The sequence below is a fragment of the Tauraco erythrolophus genome, chromosome 14 (assembly GCF_009769465.1).
Source record: "Tauraco erythrolophus isolate bTauEry1 chromosome 14, bTauEry1.pri, whole genome shotgun sequence".
Taxonomy (NCBI): Eukaryota; Metazoa; Chordata; class Aves; order Musophagiformes; family Musophagidae; genus Tauraco; species Tauraco erythrolophus.
In genome coordinates, this window is record NC_141478.1 from 22,750,591 (window position 1) to 22,772,110 (window position 21,520).

Here is a 21,520-nt window from a genome sequence, read left to right on the forward strand (position 1 = left end):
TTATTTACTTTTATCTAATTTATAGTCAGGTAATTTCAATTTATTTGTATTCAGATTATTTTATATTTTTTGTTATAATTGTATTTATATTCAGATTCTGTGGATTCCAGTCAATTAGTTCAGATTCTTTCTATTCGAATCATTTCATTCGGATTATTTCTGATCGGATTATTTACATTTATCTAATTTATAGTCAGGTAATTCCTTTTCAATTTATTTGTATTTGGATTATTTCATATTTTTTATTGATTGTATTTATATTCCGTTTATTTTTTTCAGATTATTTATATTTAGATTCTTTCTATTCCAATCTCTTAATTCAGATTATTTCCAATTGGATTATTTACGTTCATTTTATTTATATTCAGATAATTTCTTTGCAATTTATTTATCTTCAGATTATTTCTGTTCGGGTTACTTAATTCAGATTCTTTTTATTCAGATTATTTCTAGTCAGACACTTTATTTTCAGTTTATTCATATGCAGATTATTTATTTTCATTTTATTTACGTTCACGTTATTTCGATTCATCTTAACTTATATTCACATTATTTTTTTAAGCTTATTTATATTCACATTATTTCGATTCATCTTATTTATATTCCGATTCTTTCATGCAGATTATTTCTATTGAGCTTACTTAGATTCGGAGAGTTTTTTAGATTTATTGACGTTCATCTTCTTTATTTTTCTTTTACTGATTTATATTCAGATAACGAATATTCAGCTGGTGCCCCCCGCCGTGCCCACCCTCCCGCTCCGAGGAGGGGGACCCCGAGGAGCCTGGCTGCCAAAACCCTCTTTATTCGGAATAAAAAATGGAGATGGGGGGGCAGAGCGGGACCCCCCCGGGACACAGGGATGAGGGTCCGTCACCGCGTGTCCCCTGGGATGGCGGAGCTGAGGTCACGACGGGGGGGACCCCGTGAGTGAGGGGCAGTGATTGCAGTTGGAGGGGACCCCCGCCCCAGGGTGGCATCACCCACTGCCCTGGGGTCATACCCCTGGGATGGGGTCACCCCAGAGCTGGTGTCACCCCTGGGCTGGTGTCACCCCAGAGATAGTATCACCCTTGGGTTGGCGTCGCACCTGGGCTGGTATCAACCCCAGGGTGGCCATCACCCCTGGCAGTGTCACCCCTGGGCTGGTGTCACCCCAGAGATAGTATCACCCTTGGGTTGGCATCACACCTGGGCTGGTATCAACCCCAGGGTGGCCATCACCCCTGGCAATGTCACCCCTGAGCTGGCCTCCCCCCCCCCCAGGCCCTTGTCACCCCCGATGTGGTGTCGTGCCCCAGGTTGGCATCATCCCTGGGCGAGTGTCACCTCCAGGCTGCTGTCACCTCTGGGTGGCAGTGGGTCCCCACGTGTGGTGATGTCCCAGCAAGGGCGCCTTGTCTGGGTCCATGGGTTCCTCCAGCGTTTGGGACAGCAGCACCCATCGAGGCACCCACCCCAACGAGGAGCTCTCGGTTCATCTGGCACCGGCTCAGGGACACCCCCCTGGCACCAGCTGTCCCCAGGGAAGCTGGTCCTAAGTCCCAGCTGCCAGTAGCTGCCACCACCCTGGAGATGGGACCACGGACACCTTCACACGCCCCACAGCATCCCGGCGCAAGGAGAGCCGGGGCGTGGGTGACAGGGTGCCACCGCAGGGTGACAAACGAGCCGGGTGGCATCGGGGTGGGGGGAGGTCAGTTCTTGAACATGTCGCACAGCAGCTTCTCCATGGGGGTGTTGCCGATGGTCCGGCGGAAGAAGAGCAGCTCCACGCGCTCGGAGGAGATGAAGCGCAGCGCCGGGAGGAGCAGCAGCAGCTTCCCGAACCTGGAGGATGGAGCAGTGGCCATGGGTGGGTGTCCCCACCCCTGGTGTCACCCGTGGGGTCATGGGGACGGCGGTACCTGACGGGTTGCCCAGGGTAGTGAGAACGGTTGTGCTGGCCCAGCATCACCTGCGACTGGTCCTGCAGGTTCTCCACCTGCTCGGGGTCCTTCAGGCCGCGGGTCTCTGCAGGGACAAGGTGGTGATGGGGTGGGGTGGGGACACGGGGACGGGCAGCAGGTGCTGGTGGGTCCCCTCACCTGGTTTGAAGAGCACCACGGCCTTCATGCAGGCAAACTCGGTGGGGTCAACGGCCAGCGCCTTGAAGCGGCTGAGGGTCTCCTGCAGCGCCCGGATGTCCAGGGCGGCTGGCAGCAGCTTGCCGGGCGCTGGCTCAGGGACGGCCAGAAGTGGGCAGCTCTCCAGGGGCATGGACCACTGGATGGCACAGAGCAGGAACAGCTCGCTCCACGCTTCCTCCAGCAGGATCACCTGGAAAGAGGGGGGGAGATCCAAAAAAAACCCCCGTCAGCTCTGAAGCCTCCAACACTGCAGCCACTATGGTGGTTTAGGTTGAAGAACATCTGAGGGGCACCCCAAGACCCTGCAGTGAACGTTGTGGGGATGCTCCAGGCGTTCCCACCCCACCAGTTGCTGATGTTTTTTGGAGTCTCTGTTGCCCCGTGAGGGTCCCCGATGCCCCATGGGGGTCCCCAACCCCACCTGGTCACGGAAGGGCAGGTTGGAGAAGATGGGCAGGTTTTTGGCCCATTTCACAGCCATGAAGAGGAGACGCGCCGACGTCTCGTAGACGTTTTCGGGGCTGGTCGCTGGGTACGGTGCCACCTGGTACTCGCCAACTGCCCGTTCCGGCTCGCTGCCCGTCACATCCACTGTCTCATCAGCTGTGGGGATGGAAGAGGACTCTGGTGGTCACTTCACCTTGGGAACAACCCTTCACCTATCCCCTCCCCACCTGTGGCCACCCACCATCCTCAGGCTCCAGTTTGGCGCAGGTCTCGGCCGTCATCAGGCTGGCCATGAAGCGATGGTTGGTGGGTGGCGTGGGCGCTCGGGGACCCGGGGTGACAGTGACGGCAGCACCAGGACCATGGGGAGCTGGGCAGGGGGTCGGGGGGACCTCACGGGTGGTGGCCACGTGCTCGGGGGGCAGCTCAGCGTCCAGCTCGATGCTGTCCAGCCGGACCTGGGCCGTGCTGCGGGGCTGGCGCTCGTTCTGCACAGCTGCGGGGACAAGGTGGCATCAACGCTGACTGCTCCGTTATCACCGTCCCCACCACGTCACCGTGTCCCCTCCACCTGTCTCACCATCCTTGTTCATGCCAGCTTGCAGGCACTTCTTGAGCCGGCAGGCCTGGCACTGGTTGCGGTGCGCCTTGTCCACTGGGCACAGCCCTGTCCCTGCCTGGCACCTGTGGGGAGAGATGGCACCCGGCTGCAGCCCCTGGGGTGGCCCCTGTCCCCAGGGTGGGATCCTGTCCCTCAGGGGTGTCCTGCTCCCAGGGGTACCATGTCCTGGGGTGCTTTGTCCCTGCTGTCTTGTCCCCTCCCCACCATGGGAGTCTTCCACCCAATGGGTGCCTCACCACGATGGGCACCCTGTTCCCAACCAACGGGTGCCCTGTCCCCCCTCCATGACTGCCCTGTCCCAGTGAATACTCTGCCTTGATGGGAGTCATGTCCCCATGGGTGCCCTGGACCTCCCACCTAGGTCCCTGCCCCATTGGGTGCCTGTCCCCTGGTCCCTGCCCTGCTGGGTTCACATCTCCCCTGGGTCCCTGCCCCACTGGGGGTCCCTGCCCCACTGGGTGCCCATCCCCGGGGTCCCTGTCCTGCTAGGTGTCCATCCCATGGGTCCCTGCCCCACTGGGTGCCCTAGTCCCTACCCCACTGGGTGCCCTAGTCCCTACCCCACTGAGCATCCATTCCCATGTTCCCTGTCCCTCTGGGTGTCCACCCCTGGGTCCCTGCCCCTCTGACCACCCGTCCTCCCGGTCTCTGCCCTGGGGGGACCCCCTGACCTGTATCCCCACCTGTAGATGAGCTTCCTGCGGACGCTGCGCTTGAAGAAGCCGCTGCAGCCGTTGCAGGCGTAGATGCCGTAGTGCTTCCCGCTGCTGGTGTCCCCGCACACCTTGCAGAGCAGCACGGGGCTCAGCGCCTTGCCGGGGGCCGGGCTCAGCCCTGCGGGAGTGGAGCCACCACATTCGGGGTGACTCGGGACACCCCGATGTCCCTTGTCCCTCCCGTCAGTCCCTGCCACCCCCCCAGCACGCTGGCCATGAGGTGTTTTCCACCTCCGCTGGTCCAGCCCAGGGACGTGGATGGGGACACTGTGGGGACTTCAGGGATTGTACACGGGGTTCGGCATCTCCCTGTGCCCCAGCGCCCGGGATGCTGTGGGGTGGGATGGGATGGGCTCTCATGGGACTTTTAGAAGGGGATAAAGTGGTGTCCCTAGGAATGGGGACACCAGATGTCCCAGTAAAGGGATACCAGGTATCCCAGAGAAGGGGCACAACCAGGGACCAGAGTTGTCCTGGAGAAGGGCCCTGGCTGGGGACACTGGATATCCTGGAGAAGGACCTTGGGCATCCTGGAGAGGCTGGGGTAGGAAGCTATGAGCATTCGACCCAGAGAAGGACCACAATGGGGACCCCCAGAGTCCTGGAGGATGGTGGGAGCTGAGGATCCCAGGCAGCCAGGAGAAGACCCGTGATGGGGATCCCAGGCATCCTGGAGAAGGACCACGATAGGGACCCTGGGCGTCCTAGAGAAGGACCATGATGGGAATGCCAGTTATCTTGGAGAAGAACCATGATGAGGATCCCAGGCATACCAGAAAAGGACCATGATGGGGACCCCCGCCATTCTGGAGGACTAAAATGAGGACCCTGGGCATCCTGGAAAAGGACAGTGATGGGGACACAAGGGATCCTGGACAAGGACCATGATGGGGATCCCAGTTATCCTGGAGGAGGACCACAACGGGAGACTCCCCACCATCCTGAAGAAGGACCACGATGGCGATTCCATCCATCCCTGCGAAGGCCCATGACGGGAACCCTGGCTACCTTGGAGAAGGCCCATGACGAGGACCCCAACCATCTCAGAGAACAACCCCAACCAGTGACCGCGGTCCCGCCACGTCGCACCCACTCCAGCAGACCACCTCTTACCCGTGGGGCTATCATCCAGCCCGGCGCTCACCACCGACCCCGCCGGCGACGCAGCCATCCCGTACCCGGCGTTCCCGGACCTCTCCCTCTTCCCACCCTCCGGGAGGTGGTGGTGGGTTCTCCGGCAGCTCTGCGGGCAGCGGGGCTGGCGCCTTGCTCTCTTCAAGGCAGCTTAGCGGCGGGCGCTGTGTAAGCAGCCGCCTCTTTGTCACCCTCTTAATCTTTAGTGTCTGCGCGGGGCGGGGGATCAATCAGCCACGCGATGAAGAATTAAAAAGGTGCTGAGCCCCAGCCCTGTAACCCTAAACCCCGCGACACCCAAGCCACCGCCACCCCCTCCGCGCCTCCGGCGCATCGCTGCGGGCCGTGGCGGGGGTGTCACCCCGCCACCGCCTGTACCCCCACCCAAGGAGGGCATTGGGAGGCTGAGATTGAGGTGGAGGTGGGAGATGGGGCTCAGGTTGGGGACCCCCATGTGTGTCCCACCCACCCCAGCCGCCCCCCCCCGGCTTGGGACCCACCAGGTCCTATAAGCGCATAAGCTCTTCGCTAAGGCGGTTAGAGGGGAATAACGAAAAGTGGTAATTAAGGGGGGTAATTTCCCTGCCCCCATGTAATTAATTACCGGCCCTGATGGCAAAGGGAGGGGGGATGAGTGGGGCCGCCCTCCAAAGTGGCTTAGCCCCAATGCTCAGCACAGAGCACCCACTCCGTGCCTCAGTTTCCCCTCCCGGAGGGGGCACACAGGGGTGCTGGGGGGGGTGTCAGGCCGGGGTTGCTGACACCGCAGCGGGTGGGGGCCAGGTGGCCCCCAGGGTTACGTAACCACCGCTAAACCCTCGCCGTGACAGGGCAGCACAATTTGGGATTTGAGGGCTTTAGCCGCTAAACCCCCCCCCTCCCAGCTCAGCAGGACAGCAACGGGCCACCGTCACCCACGTTGTCCCCATCGTGCCCCTCCCGGGGGGGGCTCAGCCTGTAACCCCGGGGGTGTCACCACCATCCGCAGCCCTGGTGGAGGCGTCCCAGGGGACAAGTGCTGGTGGCAGTGACACCAGTGGATCCAGGGACTGGGAAGGGGGGGTCACCTCTCCATCAGCCCTGTCTGCTGCATGGTGCCCTCATCCTGCCTCCATCCCACCTGCAACATGGGGCCACCATCCCTCCTGCAGCACCCCTCCGCCCCCGGGACCTCCCCGTCCCACCGTGCAGCCCCCTGCCCTGACCCAGATCTCTGACAGCCGCCATCTGCGGCAGCGGCCGCCCTCCTCCTCCTCCTCCTCCTCCCTTGGCAGAATTATGACGCCGGGCTAATGCGGCGGGAGCAAGCTGTCACCGCGCCCTGCCCGTCCCCGGCCTCCAGCTTAAGTGCCTCCAGACCCTCCAGAAGAGCTTCACCCATGGGTGAACCAACCCCCCGGTGCCTGACCCAGGCATGCCGGGAGCAACCGCAGCCCCAAGGTGTCAGCCCACCCATGGGTGACGCCGGGCGCCCGGTGCCGGGGAGCGACCAGCATGGCGATACGCGCTGAGTCGGCTAATTTTCCCGTTCCCTCCTTGCCGTCGGGTAAAAGCCATCTCCAGAGCTGGGATTTGGGAGGGGGATTAGCCAGGCCAACCATCTGCTGCTGGCCAATCATCGGCATGCCCAGGAAAGCCAATAATTACAAAAATATGGTTTCCCACCCCGTTTCTCCGTTACACCCAACCAGGTGCTGCTCCCAAGGTGGGATCCCCATGGAGAAACACCCCATTTCTCTCCCGGGGCTGAGCACCCCATGAGCACCCAAGGGCGGCTTCACCCGTCCCGGTTTGGGGAGCGACCTGAGCGGGCCCGACGCCACCGCTGAGGGGCTGTGGGCGGCGGGGTGGGGGGTGAAGGAGCAAACGTTAAAGCCCGCGGCGGGGTCGTGACTCGGCTCGGTGACAGACGCTGGGGCAGATGCCACGGGATTACTCAGCCTAAAACCTCAGAATCTGCCCCCTTCCCCACCCCACCCCCCAGCAGGCAGAGAGCGTTTAATTACTAATTTACTAATTACCCAAAGATGCTGGTGACAGGCTTGAAACTTGTGGTTGGGAGCAACCCCAGGGCTCCAGCCGCCCTAATCCCTCCAGCCCTGGGGAGCTGGCGGATGCACCCTGGCCAGGGGACAGCTCAGTTGGGGACATCGGGTGAGCCAGGGAGGCACTGCTGTCCTGCCAGCCCCGCTCTCGCCAATGATGGCACAGGGTGGTGGGGACAAGGAGGGGATGGTGGGAACTAGGAAGAGACAATGGGGACCAAGAGGAGATGGTGGCGACCAAAAGATGGTGGGAATCAAGAGGAGATGGTGGGGACTGGAAGGAGACAGTGGGGACCAGGAGGGGATGATGGAGACCAGAAGGAGCCAATGGGGATAAAGGGGAGATGATGAGGACCAGGAGGTGACGACAAGGATGAGGACAGAGTGATGGAGACTAGGAGGAGATGGTGGAGAACAGGACTGAATGATTGGGAACAAGGAAATGATACGGATGAGGATGTGATGATTGAGAACCAGAAGGGGATGAAGGGGACCAAAAGGAGATGGTGCTGACCAGAAGGCGATGATGGAGACCTGGAGGAGGTGGTTTGGACCAGGAGGGGATGATGGGGATCAGGAGGAGGTAATGGGAACTGGGAGAGGATGTTGAGGATCAAGAGGGGACAATGGGAACCTAGAGGTTTTTGATGGTGACCAGGAGACAATAATGGATTGTGGAGAGCAGGATGTGACAGCAGGGACCAGGAGGGGATGATGGAGACCAGGACAGGACAACAGGGACCACACGGGGGTGATGGGGACCAGGAGGGTGTGATGGGCATCAGGATGGGACAGTGGGATGCAATAGAGGTTGATGCGGATCATGAGGGTGTAGTGAGGACTGGGATGGGCTGATGGGGACCAGGAGGGGAAGACAGGGATCAAGACAGGAGGATAGGGACTGGGAGGGGACGGTGGGGACCAGAGAGAGACAATGGTGACAAAGAGGGGCCAAGGGAACCTTGAGGGATGATGAGGACCAGGAAATGATGATGGAGCCCAGAAGCAGCTGGTGAGGGCCAGGAGAGGATGGTGGAGACCAGGAGGGGACACTGGGGCATGGTGAGAACCAGAGGGTACATCAGGAGGGGACAATGGGGACCAAGAGAGAATGGTAGGGATGAGGAGGGGACAAGAGCAACCAGAAGAAGATCTGGGAGGGTACAAGATGGCTATGGGAGTGGAGGTGACTGCGAAGGGTTAACGCAGCCGCCCGTGGCTGAGCTGTGCCCAGACCAGGCTCCGGTTTCAGCTATAATTAGCTCTTGCTTATTGGAGGCTCCTTGATAAATGATGCTGTGGAGGTCGCCCGATGACAGAGGGTGACAGCTCCCAAGCCCTGCCAAAGCCTTCGCTGAACCCCTGGAGCAAAGATTAAAGTTTCATGTGGCTCTGGAGCTGACCCCGGGCACCCACTGCCACTGGGGACACGTGGCTGGGGACAGGCTGGTGGCCGTCCCTTGGGCCACCTTCAGGGCAAGAGGCATTTTGGCACCAGGAGGTGTTTTGTCACCAGCCCGGTGGCAACCGGCTACCCGTACATCATGGTCACAGGGCTTTCAGGTCACCCAAGGGGTTCGTTGATGAAATGTCACACCAGGTTGGGTTTGTCCCCTTGGGACTGGCCCCATGGTGTTGGGACAGGATGGGCTCGGAGCCATGGTGGGGCTGGTCAGTGTGGTCCGGGCACATTCCTGGGCACTGGCGGAACTAGGTGTGGGTGCCAAGAGGCACCGCGGTGCTCTCTAGGGTGGGTTGAGGTCCTGCCCCGCGGCCACCTTTGGAGCAGAAGCTGCTTGGGGACCACGGTGGAGCAAGGGGACCTCAGAGGCATCCCCAAGGTGAGGGAGCAGAGCACGGCAGGAGTGCAGAGGCTGGCACAGTGCCCAAGGCTGCAGCCTGGCTTTCAGCAGGGCGAGGTGGCACTACCATAACCATTTGGGGACAGACAGGTTCCCGAGGCGGGGCTGGGCACAGACCTGTGTCCCCAGCTCTCTGGACATCTTGTTTTTCTCCTTGCAGATGAACTTCCTCACCCAGGTAACAGGGGAGATGGCAGGGAGGGCATCCGCACCCAGGTGGTGTCACCCCTTCGCCGTGGCACCCAGCGCCCAAGGATCCCACGGCTGGGACCTGCCCAGTGCTGAGTCTGAAAGTGCTGGGGTGGTGGAGGGGATTGGGAGGCTGCTGTGGGCTGGAGATGGGTGCTGGCACGGGTGGGTGCCAGCAGCGATGGGTGTCAGAAGAACATGGGTCCCAGGCTCACTCTGCCCCCTCTCCCCACAGGTGGGCACCCTGGTGCAGACCCTGCGAGCCCCGGATGGGCCGCTCCTGCAGCCCCGACGCTGGCTGGGCACTTGGGTGCGACAGGTTTGGGGGTGCTGGCACGGGGACCCCAGTCAGGGTTCGGGCAGGGGGATGGCATCAGTCCAGGCATGGACTGAGCCATGACACTTGTGCCCTGGGTCGCATCTCCCCAGTGCGACCGGGGCTGATTCCAGGTCTTTCTCCCTCCAGGTGAGCAGCTCCAGGCAGGTAAGTGCCGGTGTCCCCTCTGCACCCTGCAACACAACAGACCCAAATCCTGCACATCCCACCTTTTCCACAGCACCCATGGGTGCTCAGCACCTAGAGAAGATGGCTCCTTCTCCCAAAGTTTCCCCACCCTCGGAGTGGGGAACAAGCCACTGGGCAAGGGGAATGAGTGAGTGGGTCAGTGATGATGCCGCTGTCCCTGGGGCACTGGTGACCCTGAAACATGGACGGGTCCCCAGGTGGTGGCTGGGGCCACGAGCACGGCCGCATTCTTCCTCTGCGAGGGGCTGCTGGGCCAGCACTTCCACGTCGTCCCCAATGGGGTGGCTGAGCCCCAACCTGGGGACCTCTTCCTCTTCCCTCTGGCCTCAGCAGGCCCCAGCTGGTGGGGTGCCCACGCTGGCATCTACTGCGGTGATGGGGAGATCATCCACCTGGAAGGTGAGCCCCAGGAGGTGGTCACAGCATGGCGACGTCCCTGTGGAAGAGATGTGGGTTGCAGCATCTCCTCTGCCCTGCAGGCAGCTCCGGGACATCCCCATCAGGGATCGTGGCCAAGCACAGCAAGAGCCACCTCCTGCGGACACGGGGTCCAGCCAAGGTGCTGCGGAGGAAGGGAGAGCTGGATGTAGCCACCCTGCAGCAGCAGATCCGAGTGGCCATGGACCAGGAGGTGGAGTACGACGCCATTACCTGCAACTGCATCCACTTCGCCCTCGCCCTACTGGGGCTGGGCCAGCTCACCAGTGCCACAGTGGGTGCCACCATCACATTGGGTGCCACCACCCGGGGGGACCCCAAAGCCCACCCAGTCGAGTGTCACCACAGCCCATCTTCTCTCCCGGCGCTGCAGTGATGGAGGTGGCGATGTGCCGGGGGGATGCACAGGGACGAAGCAGTCTCCGCGAGACCGGCACTGCACTGGCACCTTTGACATCTCTCGTGTGTGGCAATAAATGGTTGCATGGAAAGTCTGTGCCAACCCTGTTTGATTTGGGGGGTTTTGCCTTTGCTTTAGCCTGGGTCCTGTGATGGGCTCCCCAGTACAAGAGAGACATGGACATACTGGGGAGAGACCAACGAAGTGCCACTGAGAGCCTGGAGCATCTCTCACATGAAGAGAAGCTGAGAGAGCTGAGGCTGTCCAACCTGCAGAAGAAAAGGCTCCGAATGCCTCACCACCTGATGGGGGGAGTAAAGAAGATGGAGCCACGCTCTTCTTGGTGGTGCCCAGGGCTGACACTGGGGATACTCACGGCCCCACGGCTGCAGCTGCCAGCTTCATTTTACTTTTCCACCTGCAAGAGACAGCTGCTCAAGCACGGGGGGTTTGGCTGACCCAATGCAGTTCCCAACACTGACCCCACTGCCCATGGGCCAGTCCAAAGGGAAATTGTGTCAGGATGCAAATGCAGGGCTGGCCGTGGGTGCAGGAGCCATCCCACCGTGGCCATGGTGCCCAGCTCCATGTTCACCAGGTCCTTGTAGAAGTCCACCAAGCCCAGGAGGTAGAGGGCAAAGTGGATGCCGTTGTTATCGCCCAGTGATAGCCGGCTTCGCTGTTCATGGCCTCATCGACTTTCTTATGAAAGTCACTGAGGTCGATCTCACCGTTTTTGCAGTAAATCTGGCATTTCCCCCTCTCCCTTCTCATGGCTCTGAAGCCTTCCTTGCTGATCCGACCGGTGTTCGTCTGAAAGTTTGTGCCTGGAAAACTGAGAGCCACCCATTGCCCTGGCTCAGCCAACGTGCCACCAGCCACCTTTCAGCCACCGCCACGTCCCAGACGGGAGCAGGGGGTCAGACCCTTACTCTGGAAGTGAATGACCTCTCCGTATCCACATCTTGAAGCTGCTGCTTTTGTGGCCAGATCTGCTGTCGAAGGGGAAGGGCTGTGGGAAATGCCGTGGGAGTGCGCAGGTTGGCCTGTACTGGGGCCAAACCTGGCATCACGTCCTTCCTGATGCACATGAGAGGCGGAGAAAGGCTGGAAGCAAAACTCATAAGCAGTACAGAGTCAGGAGAAACTTAAATGGGTTTTTTCTACTTTTTAAAGCTGTCATTAACTTTCTAATTCCACAATAAAAGTTAACTTTGGGAATGGCTGGAGGCCACGCGGAAGTTCCTGGGAATGCTCTTGAATCCGGAGATCTGAAGGACATCACCAGAAGTGCGTGTCACTCAGCAACCTCCCAGCGGCCTGTGAGAGACCCTCATCCAAGCCCAGCCTACAGCCAGTATTGAGCCCTGGGGCACACCAGCTGTGACGGGCCTCCAACCAGACATGGTCCAGCTGTTTGGCCACTTTCCAACCCAGAAGCCTTATGGAATGTTTGTTTTGATGATGAAAAATCAAATGTCAGGAACAGAAGAGGCGTCTCTTTGTCCCAGGAGACCTCGGGAGCTAAGAGGGGTGGCCCCCTTTGAGGGAGGCAGGAGGAGGTGGCTGCAGCAGGGGTGGGACATCGCTCACCACTGACTTCAGGGAATGAGATTTCGGGGGGGGCGGGGGGTGGAAAGGAAAACGAAAGTGAAAACAACACAAATCGAACAGGGCTGACTGTGTTGTGTTGAAATGCAAAACCATTTACAGGATCTCCCACATCGACTCTGTCCTTCCCAAAGTTTATCTTTAATGTGGAATTAGCAAAATAGCGACAGCTTTAAAAAGTAAAAAAAAAAATATCCAGGGGCTTCCTGGACTTTCTATGGCTTTTGGGTTTTGCTTCCAGCCTTTCTCCGCCTCTCATGTGCATCTGGCAGCATGTGAGGTCAGGTTTCCTCCGGCGCCTGTCGATGCACCCACCCGCACGGCATTTCCCACAGCCCTTGCTGGAGGTGCCAGCAGCCCGGCTCTGCCACCGGCTCCGTCCCACGGGAAACAATGGGAAGTAGCACCAGCGCCCTGGTAAGGATGCTGCCATCTGCACACCCCATTGCAGGCAGCTGCCCGCGCCGCCATTGCACCGGGACAGGGAGGGGGTTGGTGAGCAGGGCTTCTCCCGGGACACTAGCCAGCTCCAGGACGTTGGGAAGGACGGGTGACATTTGCCCAAGCCAAGCCCTGTGCCTGACAGGGCATCACGGGCAGGGTGTGATGGCAGGGTGGGACCCTGCCTTCTGCCCATGGGCAGGATGGCATGAGCACGGCGCTGACACCCCTTTTCTGTTCCTCTCTCCTTGCAGAGTTCGAGCAGTGAAGTACGTAGGAGCTTGGCGAGACCTCTGTCAGCTCTGTGGAGGACTTGGGAGCCGTGAGAGGTGATGGGACTGGTTCTGCCACCTCCTCACCTGCCCTCCCTGGTGTGGTTGGCAGAGGGAGTATGAGGCAGTCGAGTTTCTGCTAGATGAGAAGATCTCCAAGCTCGGGGTCATCTTTGAGGAAGTGTTAGAGGAGAATTTGCAGCTTGGAGACATTGTGCTCTTCCCCTTAGACATGGGCTTGTTACGCCAAAGCAGTAGCTTCAAGCACGCGGCTGTCTACTGTGGAGACGGCGAGGTCATTCACTTCCAGGGTAAGGGCCTGACCCCCTGCTCCTGTTTGGGACGTGGCGGTGGCTGAAAGGTGGCCAGTGGCACCGTGGCTGAGCCAGGGCAATGAGTGGCTCTCATTTTCCCAGGCACAAGCCTTCGGAAGAACACTGGTCGGATCAGCAAGGAAGGCTTCAGAGCCATGAAAAAGGAGAGGGGGAAATGCCGGATTTACCGCAAAAAGGGCGGGATCAACCTCAGTGACTTTCGTAAGAAAGTCGAGGAGGCCATGAACAGCGAGGCCAGCTATCACTGGGGCGATAACAACTGCATCCACTTTGCCCTCTACCTCCTGGGCTTGGCGGACTTCTACAAGGACCTGGTGAGCACGGAGCTGGGCACCAAGGCCACGGTGGGATGGCTCCTGCACCCACAGCCCTGTGTTTGCATCCTGACCCAATCCATCATGGGGCTGGACTGTGGGCAGTGAGGACAGCATTGGGGACAGCCAAACCCCCTGTGCATGGACAGCTTTCTCTTCCAGGTGGAAATCCAAAATTAAGATGGCAGATGCTGTCGTGGTGCCGTAAGTATCCCCAGTGTCAGCCATCCCTGGCAGGGCTGCGCGGTCCCCAGGAGGGCTCTGGGGTCCAAGGGACAGCTGAGTCACTCGTAGGGCTGGGGTCCTCAAAGAGGGATGGGTTGCCCTGAGAGGACTATGGAGTCCCGGGAGATTAGGTCCCTCAGAGGGCTGTGGAATCCTCAGAAGAGAGGGGTCCCTAGGGGCAATGGGGTTTCCAGGAGGCTGGGGACCCCAGTAGGAATGTGGAGGTCCCCAGGAGGGCTGTGGGATCCTCGACGGGGCTGGATTCCTGAAAGGGGACTGGGGTCCCTCAGAGTGCAGTGGTGTCTGGGAGGGCTTTGGTCTCCACGAGGGCTGGGGTCCCCAGGAGCATTGGGGTCCCCAAATGTTGCTGGAGTCTTCAGGGATGGGGTCTGTGAAAGCAGCTGTGGGGTCCCCAGGGGGCTGGGGTCCTGAAAGGGGGCTGGAGTCTCTAGGAGGGCTGGAGTCCTCAAAAGGGTTGGAGTTCCAGGGAGGTCCGTGCGGTTCCCAAGAAGGCTGGGCTCCAGCTGCCAGCGTTGTTGGGGGACCCATCCACAGGGTGGGAAGGGCAGGGCAGGAGATCGTGAACCGTTCCCCACTTTTCAGGTCACCTTCAGACCACCTGATCCAGCACTGCACAGGAGCAGCTACATCGTGTGAGGGGTGGTGACAGCCGCGTCTCCCTGAGGATGAGACCCCCCCCTCCGACACACAGAAGGGTCTCAGCATCACCCGGGCACCCCAATGCTTTGTCGCAGGGAAGGGTCTTTTATTGGGGGGTGGGTGGGGGTTGCATTCTGCTTACTGCAACGAATCGATGGCCGTTAATTAGACGCTCTATTAAATTCTGCTTCCTGAGATGTGCCCCTTTTCTCTTCTGCCTCACTCCTGCCTGAGGAGGTGCCAGAGCTGCTTGGTTGGCCCAGGGCTCGTGAGCTGCAAAGAAAAAAAGATGCCACCTCCAGCATGGGGGCATCTCCTCGAAGATGCTGCTTTGGTGGGGATGGTGGCATCCCCATGCGGATGCCAGCCTGCCAAGGGATGGCTGCAACACCATGGGGATGCCATATCAGTGGGGACAAGACACAGAGCCCTTCCCTGGTTCCCTGCCTGGGCAGGGAAAATGCCACCACCAACCTCCTTGCTAAGGAGCATCCATCTCCACCGAACCTGGAGGACTTGCAAAGCAGCGTCCACCAACAGCAGCTGAGAGTGGCTCCTGTGACACGATGCTCAGCCAGAGCCACCATCACCAGATGGTCCTGGAGGGCTCCTTGTGGGGGGTCTTACTGTGGCACTGGCCCTGTGCCGTGTCCACCACGGACTCAGAGCTGGCGAGTGGGCGCAGCTCATCAGATCAAAGGATGCTGCAGCAGGCGGGTTTTCGGTCTCAGTGGCCAGCACCGGGCTTGTCACCTCGTTGTCCATCCCACTGCCCATCGGTGGTTTTGACAGCCCAGCTGGCTCCGCTGGGAGCTGCTGCAGAAGCTTCTACACCGGCGGCATGGAAAATACGGCTTGATCCAGAGGTGGTGGCCCTGGGGATGGTGGCAGGGCTGTGACCCCACTCCTCTTCCCTGCACTACCAGCTGACACCTGACATCGGAGTTGGTGTTGAGTTGCAGCCTGAATTCCCTTCCTGGTGGACAAGGCCACCCTGCGGCATCACATCCCAAGTGACACCCATCCTGCAGCTGGGGCCTGGGGACATTGCAGGGAGCTCCTTCTCTGAGTGTTATGAGTTGCTCAGTCTTGGCCAGGAACTCTTCATCATGATGGGACACCCACCTGGGTGGTGAGGTGGCAAATGGGAATTCTGTGAGTGTCCCACTTAGGTGACGGGGTGGCAACTGGGGGGCATTTCTCTTGCCCCGTGCACCATGCACGGCTCACGAGGACACTGATCGATCTGCTGTGGCAACAGGGGGACAGGGTTTTGGGGAAGGGCAGTTCGCTGTAGTGGAGCAGCGATGGGGGACACTGCCAGACTGCAGGGACACTGCCAGAGGGCAGGGATGGGGCACACACCAAGAGCACTGGGGCTGGCACAGAGCCCAAGGCTGCCGTTTGGGTTTCAGCAGAGTGATGTGGCACCACAACTGTCTGGGATCAGAGAGGTCCCCAAGTTGGGGCTGGGCATAGCCCCATGTCCCCAGCTCTCTGGACATCACATTTTCTCCTTGCAGATGAACCTCCTTGCCCAGGTAATGAGGAAGCTGTCAGGGAGGGCACCTGCACCCAGGCAGACACACTCACCAGCAGTGGCATCCATCGCCCACGGACCCCAGGGCTGGGACTTGCCAGAGATGAGTCTACAGGTGCAGAGTTGACAGGGGATCCTGGGAGGCTGCTGTGGGTTGGGGATGGGTGCTAGGATGGGTGGGTGCCAGCAGCGATGGGTGCCAGCAGGGACAGGTGTCAGAAGGACATGAGTCATTAATTTTCTATTTCCATGTTAAAAGCTAAATTTGGGAATGGCTGGAGGCCACGTGGAAGTTCCTGGAAATGCTCTCGAATCCGGGGATCTGAAGGACATCGCCAGAAGTGCGTGTCACTCAGCAACCTCCCAGCTGCCTGTGAGAGACCCTCGTCCAATCCCAGCCTGCAGCCAGTCTTGAGCCCTGGGGCACACCAGCTGTGACGGGCCTCTGACCAGACCTGGTCCAGCTGTTTGGCCACTTTCCAATCCAGGAGCCCAGGGGATGTTTATTTTGACGATGAAAAATCAAATGTTGGGAACAGTAGAGTCATCTCTTTGTCCCAGGAGGCCACAGGGAGCAAAGAGGGGCAGGAGGAGGTGGCTGCAGCAGGGGTGGGACATCGCTCACCAGTGACTTCAGGGAAAGAGATTTCGGGGAAAAGGAAACCAAAAGTGAAACCAACACAAATCGAACAGGGTTGATTGCGTTGTGTTGAAAGGCAAAAGCATTTACAGGATCTCCCACATCGACTCTGTCTGTTCCCAAAGTTTACCTTTAATGTGGAATTAGCAAATTAACGACAGCTTTAAAAAGTAGAAAAAAAAATATCCAGGGGATTTCTTGGACTTTCTATGGCTTTTGGGTTTTGCTTGCAGCCTTTCTCCGCCTCTCATGTGCATCTGGCAGCATGTGAGGTCAGGTTTCCTCCGGCGCCTGTAGATGCACCCACCCCCACGGCATTTCCCACAGCCCTTGCTGGAGGTACCAGCAGCCCGGCTCTGCCACCGGCTCCGTCCCACGGAAAACAATGGGAAGTAGCACCAGCGCCCTGGTAAGGATGCTGCCATCTGCACACCCCATTGCAGGCAGCTGCCCGCGCCGCCATTGCACCGGGACAGGGAGGGGGTTGGTGAGCAGGGCTTCTCCCGGGACATAGCCAGCTCCAGGAAGTTGGGAAGGACGGGTGACGTTTGCCCAAGCCAAGCCCCTGCGCCTGGCAGGGCATGATGGGCAGGGTGTGATGGCAGGGTGGGACCCTGCCCTCTGCCCATGGGCAGGATGGCATGAGCACGGCGCTGACACCCCGTTTCTGTTCCTCTCTCCTTGCAGAGTTCGAGCAGTGAAGTACGTAGGAGCTTGGTGAGACCTCTGTCAGCTCTGCGGAGGACCTGGGGGCATTTGGGAGTGATGGAGCTGGTTCTGCCACCTCCTCACCTGCCCTCCCTGGTGTGGTTGGCAGAGGGAGTTTGAGGCGTTTGGCTTTCTGCTGCTTAAGAAGATCCCCAAGCACGGGGTCATCTTTGAGGAAGTGTCAGAGGAGAATTTGCAGCTTGGAGACATCGTGCTCTTCCCCTTCGACATCAGCTTGTTACGCCAAAGCAGCAGCTTCAAGCACGCAGCTGTCTACTGTGGAGACATGGAGAAGTCATTCACTTCCAGGGTAAGGGCCTGACCCCCTGCTCCTGTTTGGGACGTCGCGGTGGCTGAAAGGTGGCCAGTGGCACGTTGCCTGAGCCAGGGCGATGGGTGGCTCTCGGTTTTCCAGGCATACGCAGTCAGAAGTACGGTAGTCGGATCAGCAAGGAAAGCTTCAAAGCCATGAAAAGGGAGAGGGGGAAATGCCGGATTTACCACAAAAAGGGAGAGATTGACCTCAGTGACTTTCGTAAGAAAGTCAAGGAGGTGATGAAGAGTGAAGCCAACTATCACTTCGGCAAAAACAACTGCATCCACTTTGCCCTTTACCTCGTGGGTTTGGTGGACTTCTACAGTGACCTGGTGAGCACGGAGCTGGGCACCACGGCTGCAGTGGGACGGTTCCTGCACCCACAGCCAGCCCTGTGTTTGCATCCTGACCCAATCCCCCGTGGGGCTGCCCCGTGGGCAGTGGGGACAGCACTGGGGAGAGTGTTGGGGACAACCAAAACTCCTGCACATGGTCAACTTTCTCTTGCAGGTGGAAATCCCAAATGAAGATGGAAGCTTCAGTAGTGGGGCCGTGAGTATCCCCAGTGTCAGCCCTCCCTGGCAGGGCTGTGGGTTCCCCAGGAGGACTGTGGGTCCCAAGGAGGGCTGGGTCCCCATCAGGACTGTGGTGTCCTCAGGAGTACTGGGGTCACCCAGATGCTGGGTCCCCAGGAGGACTCTGGGGTGTAAGAGCGAGCAGAGTTTCTTGTAGAGCTGGGGTCCTCAAAGAGGGCTGGGTTCCCCTGGAAGGACTGTGGGGTCCTAGGAGGTCAGAGTCCTCAGGAGGGCTGTGGGGTCCCCAAAAAGAGCTGGGGTCCCAGGGAGGCCTGCGGGGTCCTCAGGAACACTGAGCTCCAGCTGTGAGTGCTGGTAGGGGGACCTGTTCACACAGGATGGGAAGGGTAGGACAGGGTGTTGGGGGACCTACTGCCACTTTCCAGGCAACCTGCAGGGCACTCACCCTGGCATTGCAGACCATCAATGTGAATGGAGAGGTGGTGACCGTCACGAATCCCTGAGGATGAGACCCCGGCTACGACCCACTGCAGAGTCTCACAATAACCGACGCACCCCAAAGCAGGGAAGGATCTTTTTTGGGGGGGTCATTGGGGGTTGCATTCGGCTTGCCAGAACTCAATTACTGTGCATTAATTACATCGTTTATTAAATTCTGCTTCCTGAGATGTGTTCTTTTTCCCTGCTGCCTCACTCCTGCCTGAGGAGCTGACAAAGCTGCTCAGCTGGCCCAAGGCTCGAGAGTTTCCAAGCTCACGACAAAATTGAAGGTGATGGTTTGGTGGAGATGGTGGCATCCCCACAAGAATGCCAGCAGGAAGGCTGTGTCCTTGTGAGGGTGCTGGATCAGAGGGCACATTGGCATCCATGTGAGAATGCTGACTTGGAGGGGACAGCTGCATCCTCACCAGGACGACAACTCAATCAAAATGGTGGAATCCCCATAAGGATTTTGGCTCATTGGGTACTGCAGCATCTCCACAAGGATGCCAGCTCCGCAGGGACAGCTGCACATCCCAGGAAATGTGAATTTGATGAGGTGACCTGCATGCCTGTGAGGATGCTGGGTCAATGGGAATACAACAGCACGAGGATGCCATATCAGTGAGGACAAGACACAGAACCCTCCTCTGGTGCCCTCCCTGGTCTGGGAAAATGCCACCACCAACCTCTTTTGTAAGGGAAATCCATCACCACCGAACCAGGAGGACTTGCAAGCAGCTGAGGTCGACACCCAAGGGACAATGCTCAGTCAGAGCCACCATCACCAGAGGGCAGAGGAAACTCCTTGTGGAGGGTCTTACTGTGGCAGTGTCCCAGTGCCGGTGTCCACCATGGGCTTGGAGCTGGCGAGTGGCCACAACTTGTTGGCTCAAAGGACGTTGTAGCAGGTGGGATGTTCGGCCTCAGTACCCAGTGCCGTACTCGTCACCTCCTCAGCCGTGCCAACACCCAACTGTAGTTGACAGCCCGGCTGGCTCTGCCAATAGCTGCTGCAGAAGCTTCTACACCGGCGGCATGGAAAGCATGACTTCAGTCGGGGGTGGTGGCACTGGGGATAGAGGGGGGGTTGTGGCCCTACACCTCCTCCTGGCACCACCGGTTGACATCTGATGCTGGGGTTGACGTTGAGTTGCAGCCTGATGCCCTTCCTGGTGGACAAGGCCACCCTGCAGTGTCACGTCCCAAGTGACACCCATCCTGCAGCTGGGGCTTGGGGACATTGCAGGGAGCTCCTTCCCCAGGTACTTCGAGTGGCTCAGTCTCGGCCAGGGACTCTTCATTGTGAGGGGACACCCACCTGGGTGGTGGGATGGTATGATGGGACACCTGTGAGTGTCCCACTTAGGTGAGGGGGTGGCAATTGGGGGACATTTCTCTTGCCCCGTGCACCATGCACGGCTCATGAGGACAATGACAGATCTGTGGCCACAAGGGGACAGGTTCCAGGGAAGAGCAGCTCACAGGTGATGGGGACACTGTAGGGGAGCAGGAACTGGGGACACTGCCAGACTGCGGGGACACTGCCAGAGGGTAGGGATGGGGCACACTGCACTGCACAAAACCGAGGCTGGCACAGTGCCCACATCTGCAGTTTGGGTTTCAACAGGGCATTGTGGCACCACATCTGCCCGATGTCTGAGATGTCTCCAGGGTGGGGCTGGGCATGGCCTCATGTCCCCAGCTCTCTGGACATCATGGTTTCTCCTTGCAGATGAACCTCCTTGCCCATGGAATGGGGAAGCCGATATGGAGGCCAGTGGGGAGAGCACCTGCACCCAGGCAGTCCCATCCATCTGCTGTGACACCCAGTGCCCACAGACTCCATGGCTGGGACCTGCCTGGTGATGAGTCTTGGGGTGCCGGGGACACAGAGAAACCTGGGAGGCTGCTGTGTGCTGAGGATGGGTGCTAGCATGGGTGGGTCCTAGCAACAATGGGTGCCAGCAGGGATGGGTGTCCGAAGGACATGGGTCCCAGGCTCGTTCTGCCCCCTCTCCCCACAGGTGAGCACCCTGGTGCAGACCCTGCGAGCCCCGGATGGGCCGTTCCTACAGCCCCGACACTGGCTGGGAACTTGGGTGCGACGTGTTTGGGATGCTGGCACGGGGACCCCAGTCAGGGTCTCAGGCACGGAGAGGGAATCAGTCCAGGCATGGGTTGAGCCATGACACTTGTGCCCTGGGTCTCGTCTCCCCAGTGGCACCGGGGCTGATTCCAGGTCTTTCTCCTTCCAGGTGAGTAACTCTAGGCAGGGAAGTGCTGGTGTCTCCTCTGCACCCTGCAACACAATAGGGCCAAATCCTGCACGCCCTGACATTTCCTCAGCACCCATTGCTGTTTTGGACTCAGAGGAAATGGCCCCTTCTCCCAGGGTTTCTCCATCCAGGGAGACCCAAGCTGTGCTCAAGTCACCACACAAAGGGGATGAGCCAGTGGGTCAGTGATGCTGCCGCTGTCCCCAGAGCACTGGTGGCCCTGAAACATGGACGGGTCCACAGGCAGTAGCGGTGCCGCGAGCACAGTGGTGTTCTCCTTCTGTGAGGGCTGCTGGGCCAGCACTTCCATGACATCACTGATGGGGTGGCTGAGCCCCAACCCAGGGATCTCTGCCTCTTCCCTCTGGCCTCAGGGGACCCCGGCTCGTGGGGCGCCCACACTGGCATCTGCTGTGGTGATAGGGAGATCATCCACCAGGAAGGTGAGTCCCAGGAGGTGGTCAAGGCTTGGGGATGTCCCCATGGAAAGGACACATGGTGCAGTGTCCATTCTGCTCTGCAGACAGATCAGGGACATCCCCATCAGGGATCATGGCCAAGCATGGCAAGAGCCACCTCCTGTGGACACAGGGTCCAGTCAAGGTGCTACAGAGGACAGGAGAGCTGGATGTAGCAGCCCTGCAGCAGAGGATCC

General features: G+C 59.0%; 3 protein-coding genes across 3 annotated transcripts; 2 read left to right on the forward strand and 1 right to left on the reverse strand.

Moving 5' to 3' along the window:
• Positions 1-1,697: 1,697 nt before the first annotated feature.
• On the reverse strand, positions 1,698-5,085 carry NR2E3 (nuclear receptor subfamily 2 group E member 3). Its single transcript, XM_086620241.1, has 8 exons — positions 5,028-5,085; positions 3,882-4,032; positions 3,157-3,260; positions 2,818-3,072; positions 2,551-2,732; positions 2,088-2,319; positions 1,908-2,013; positions 1,698-1,830 (listed from the first exon to the last, which is right to left on the reverse strand). Exons 1-8 carry the CDS (start codon positions 5,083-5,085, stop codon positions 1,698-1,700), a joined length of 1,221 nt encoding a protein of 406 aa, XP_086476367.1.
• Positions 5,086-7,619: 2,534 nt separating this feature from the next.
• LOC147527862 (uncharacterized) lies at positions 7,620-10,484 on the forward strand. The gene is made up of 6 exons (XM_086620588.1): positions 7,620-7,676; positions 9,116-9,133; positions 9,380-9,471; positions 9,574-9,628; positions 9,868-10,069; positions 10,150-10,484. The coding sequence occupies exons 1-6, from the start codon at positions 7,620-7,622 to the stop codon at positions 10,482-10,484; spliced, it is 759 nt and encodes a 252-aa protein (XP_086476714.1).
• A 1,977-nt stretch (positions 10,485-12,461) lies between these two features.
• LOC147527863 (uncharacterized) lies at positions 12,462-18,759 on the forward strand. Its single transcript, XM_086620652.1, has 6 exons — positions 12,462-12,536; positions 12,815-12,829; positions 12,945-13,143; positions 17,670-17,902; positions 18,081-18,122; positions 18,565-18,759. Exons 1-6 carry the CDS (start codon positions 12,513-12,515, stop codon positions 18,607-18,609), a joined length of 558 nt encoding a protein of 185 aa, XP_086476778.1. The 5' UTR covers positions 12,462-12,512; the 3' UTR covers positions 18,610-18,759.
• The last annotated feature ends 2,761 nt before the right edge of the window (positions 18,760-21,520 follow it).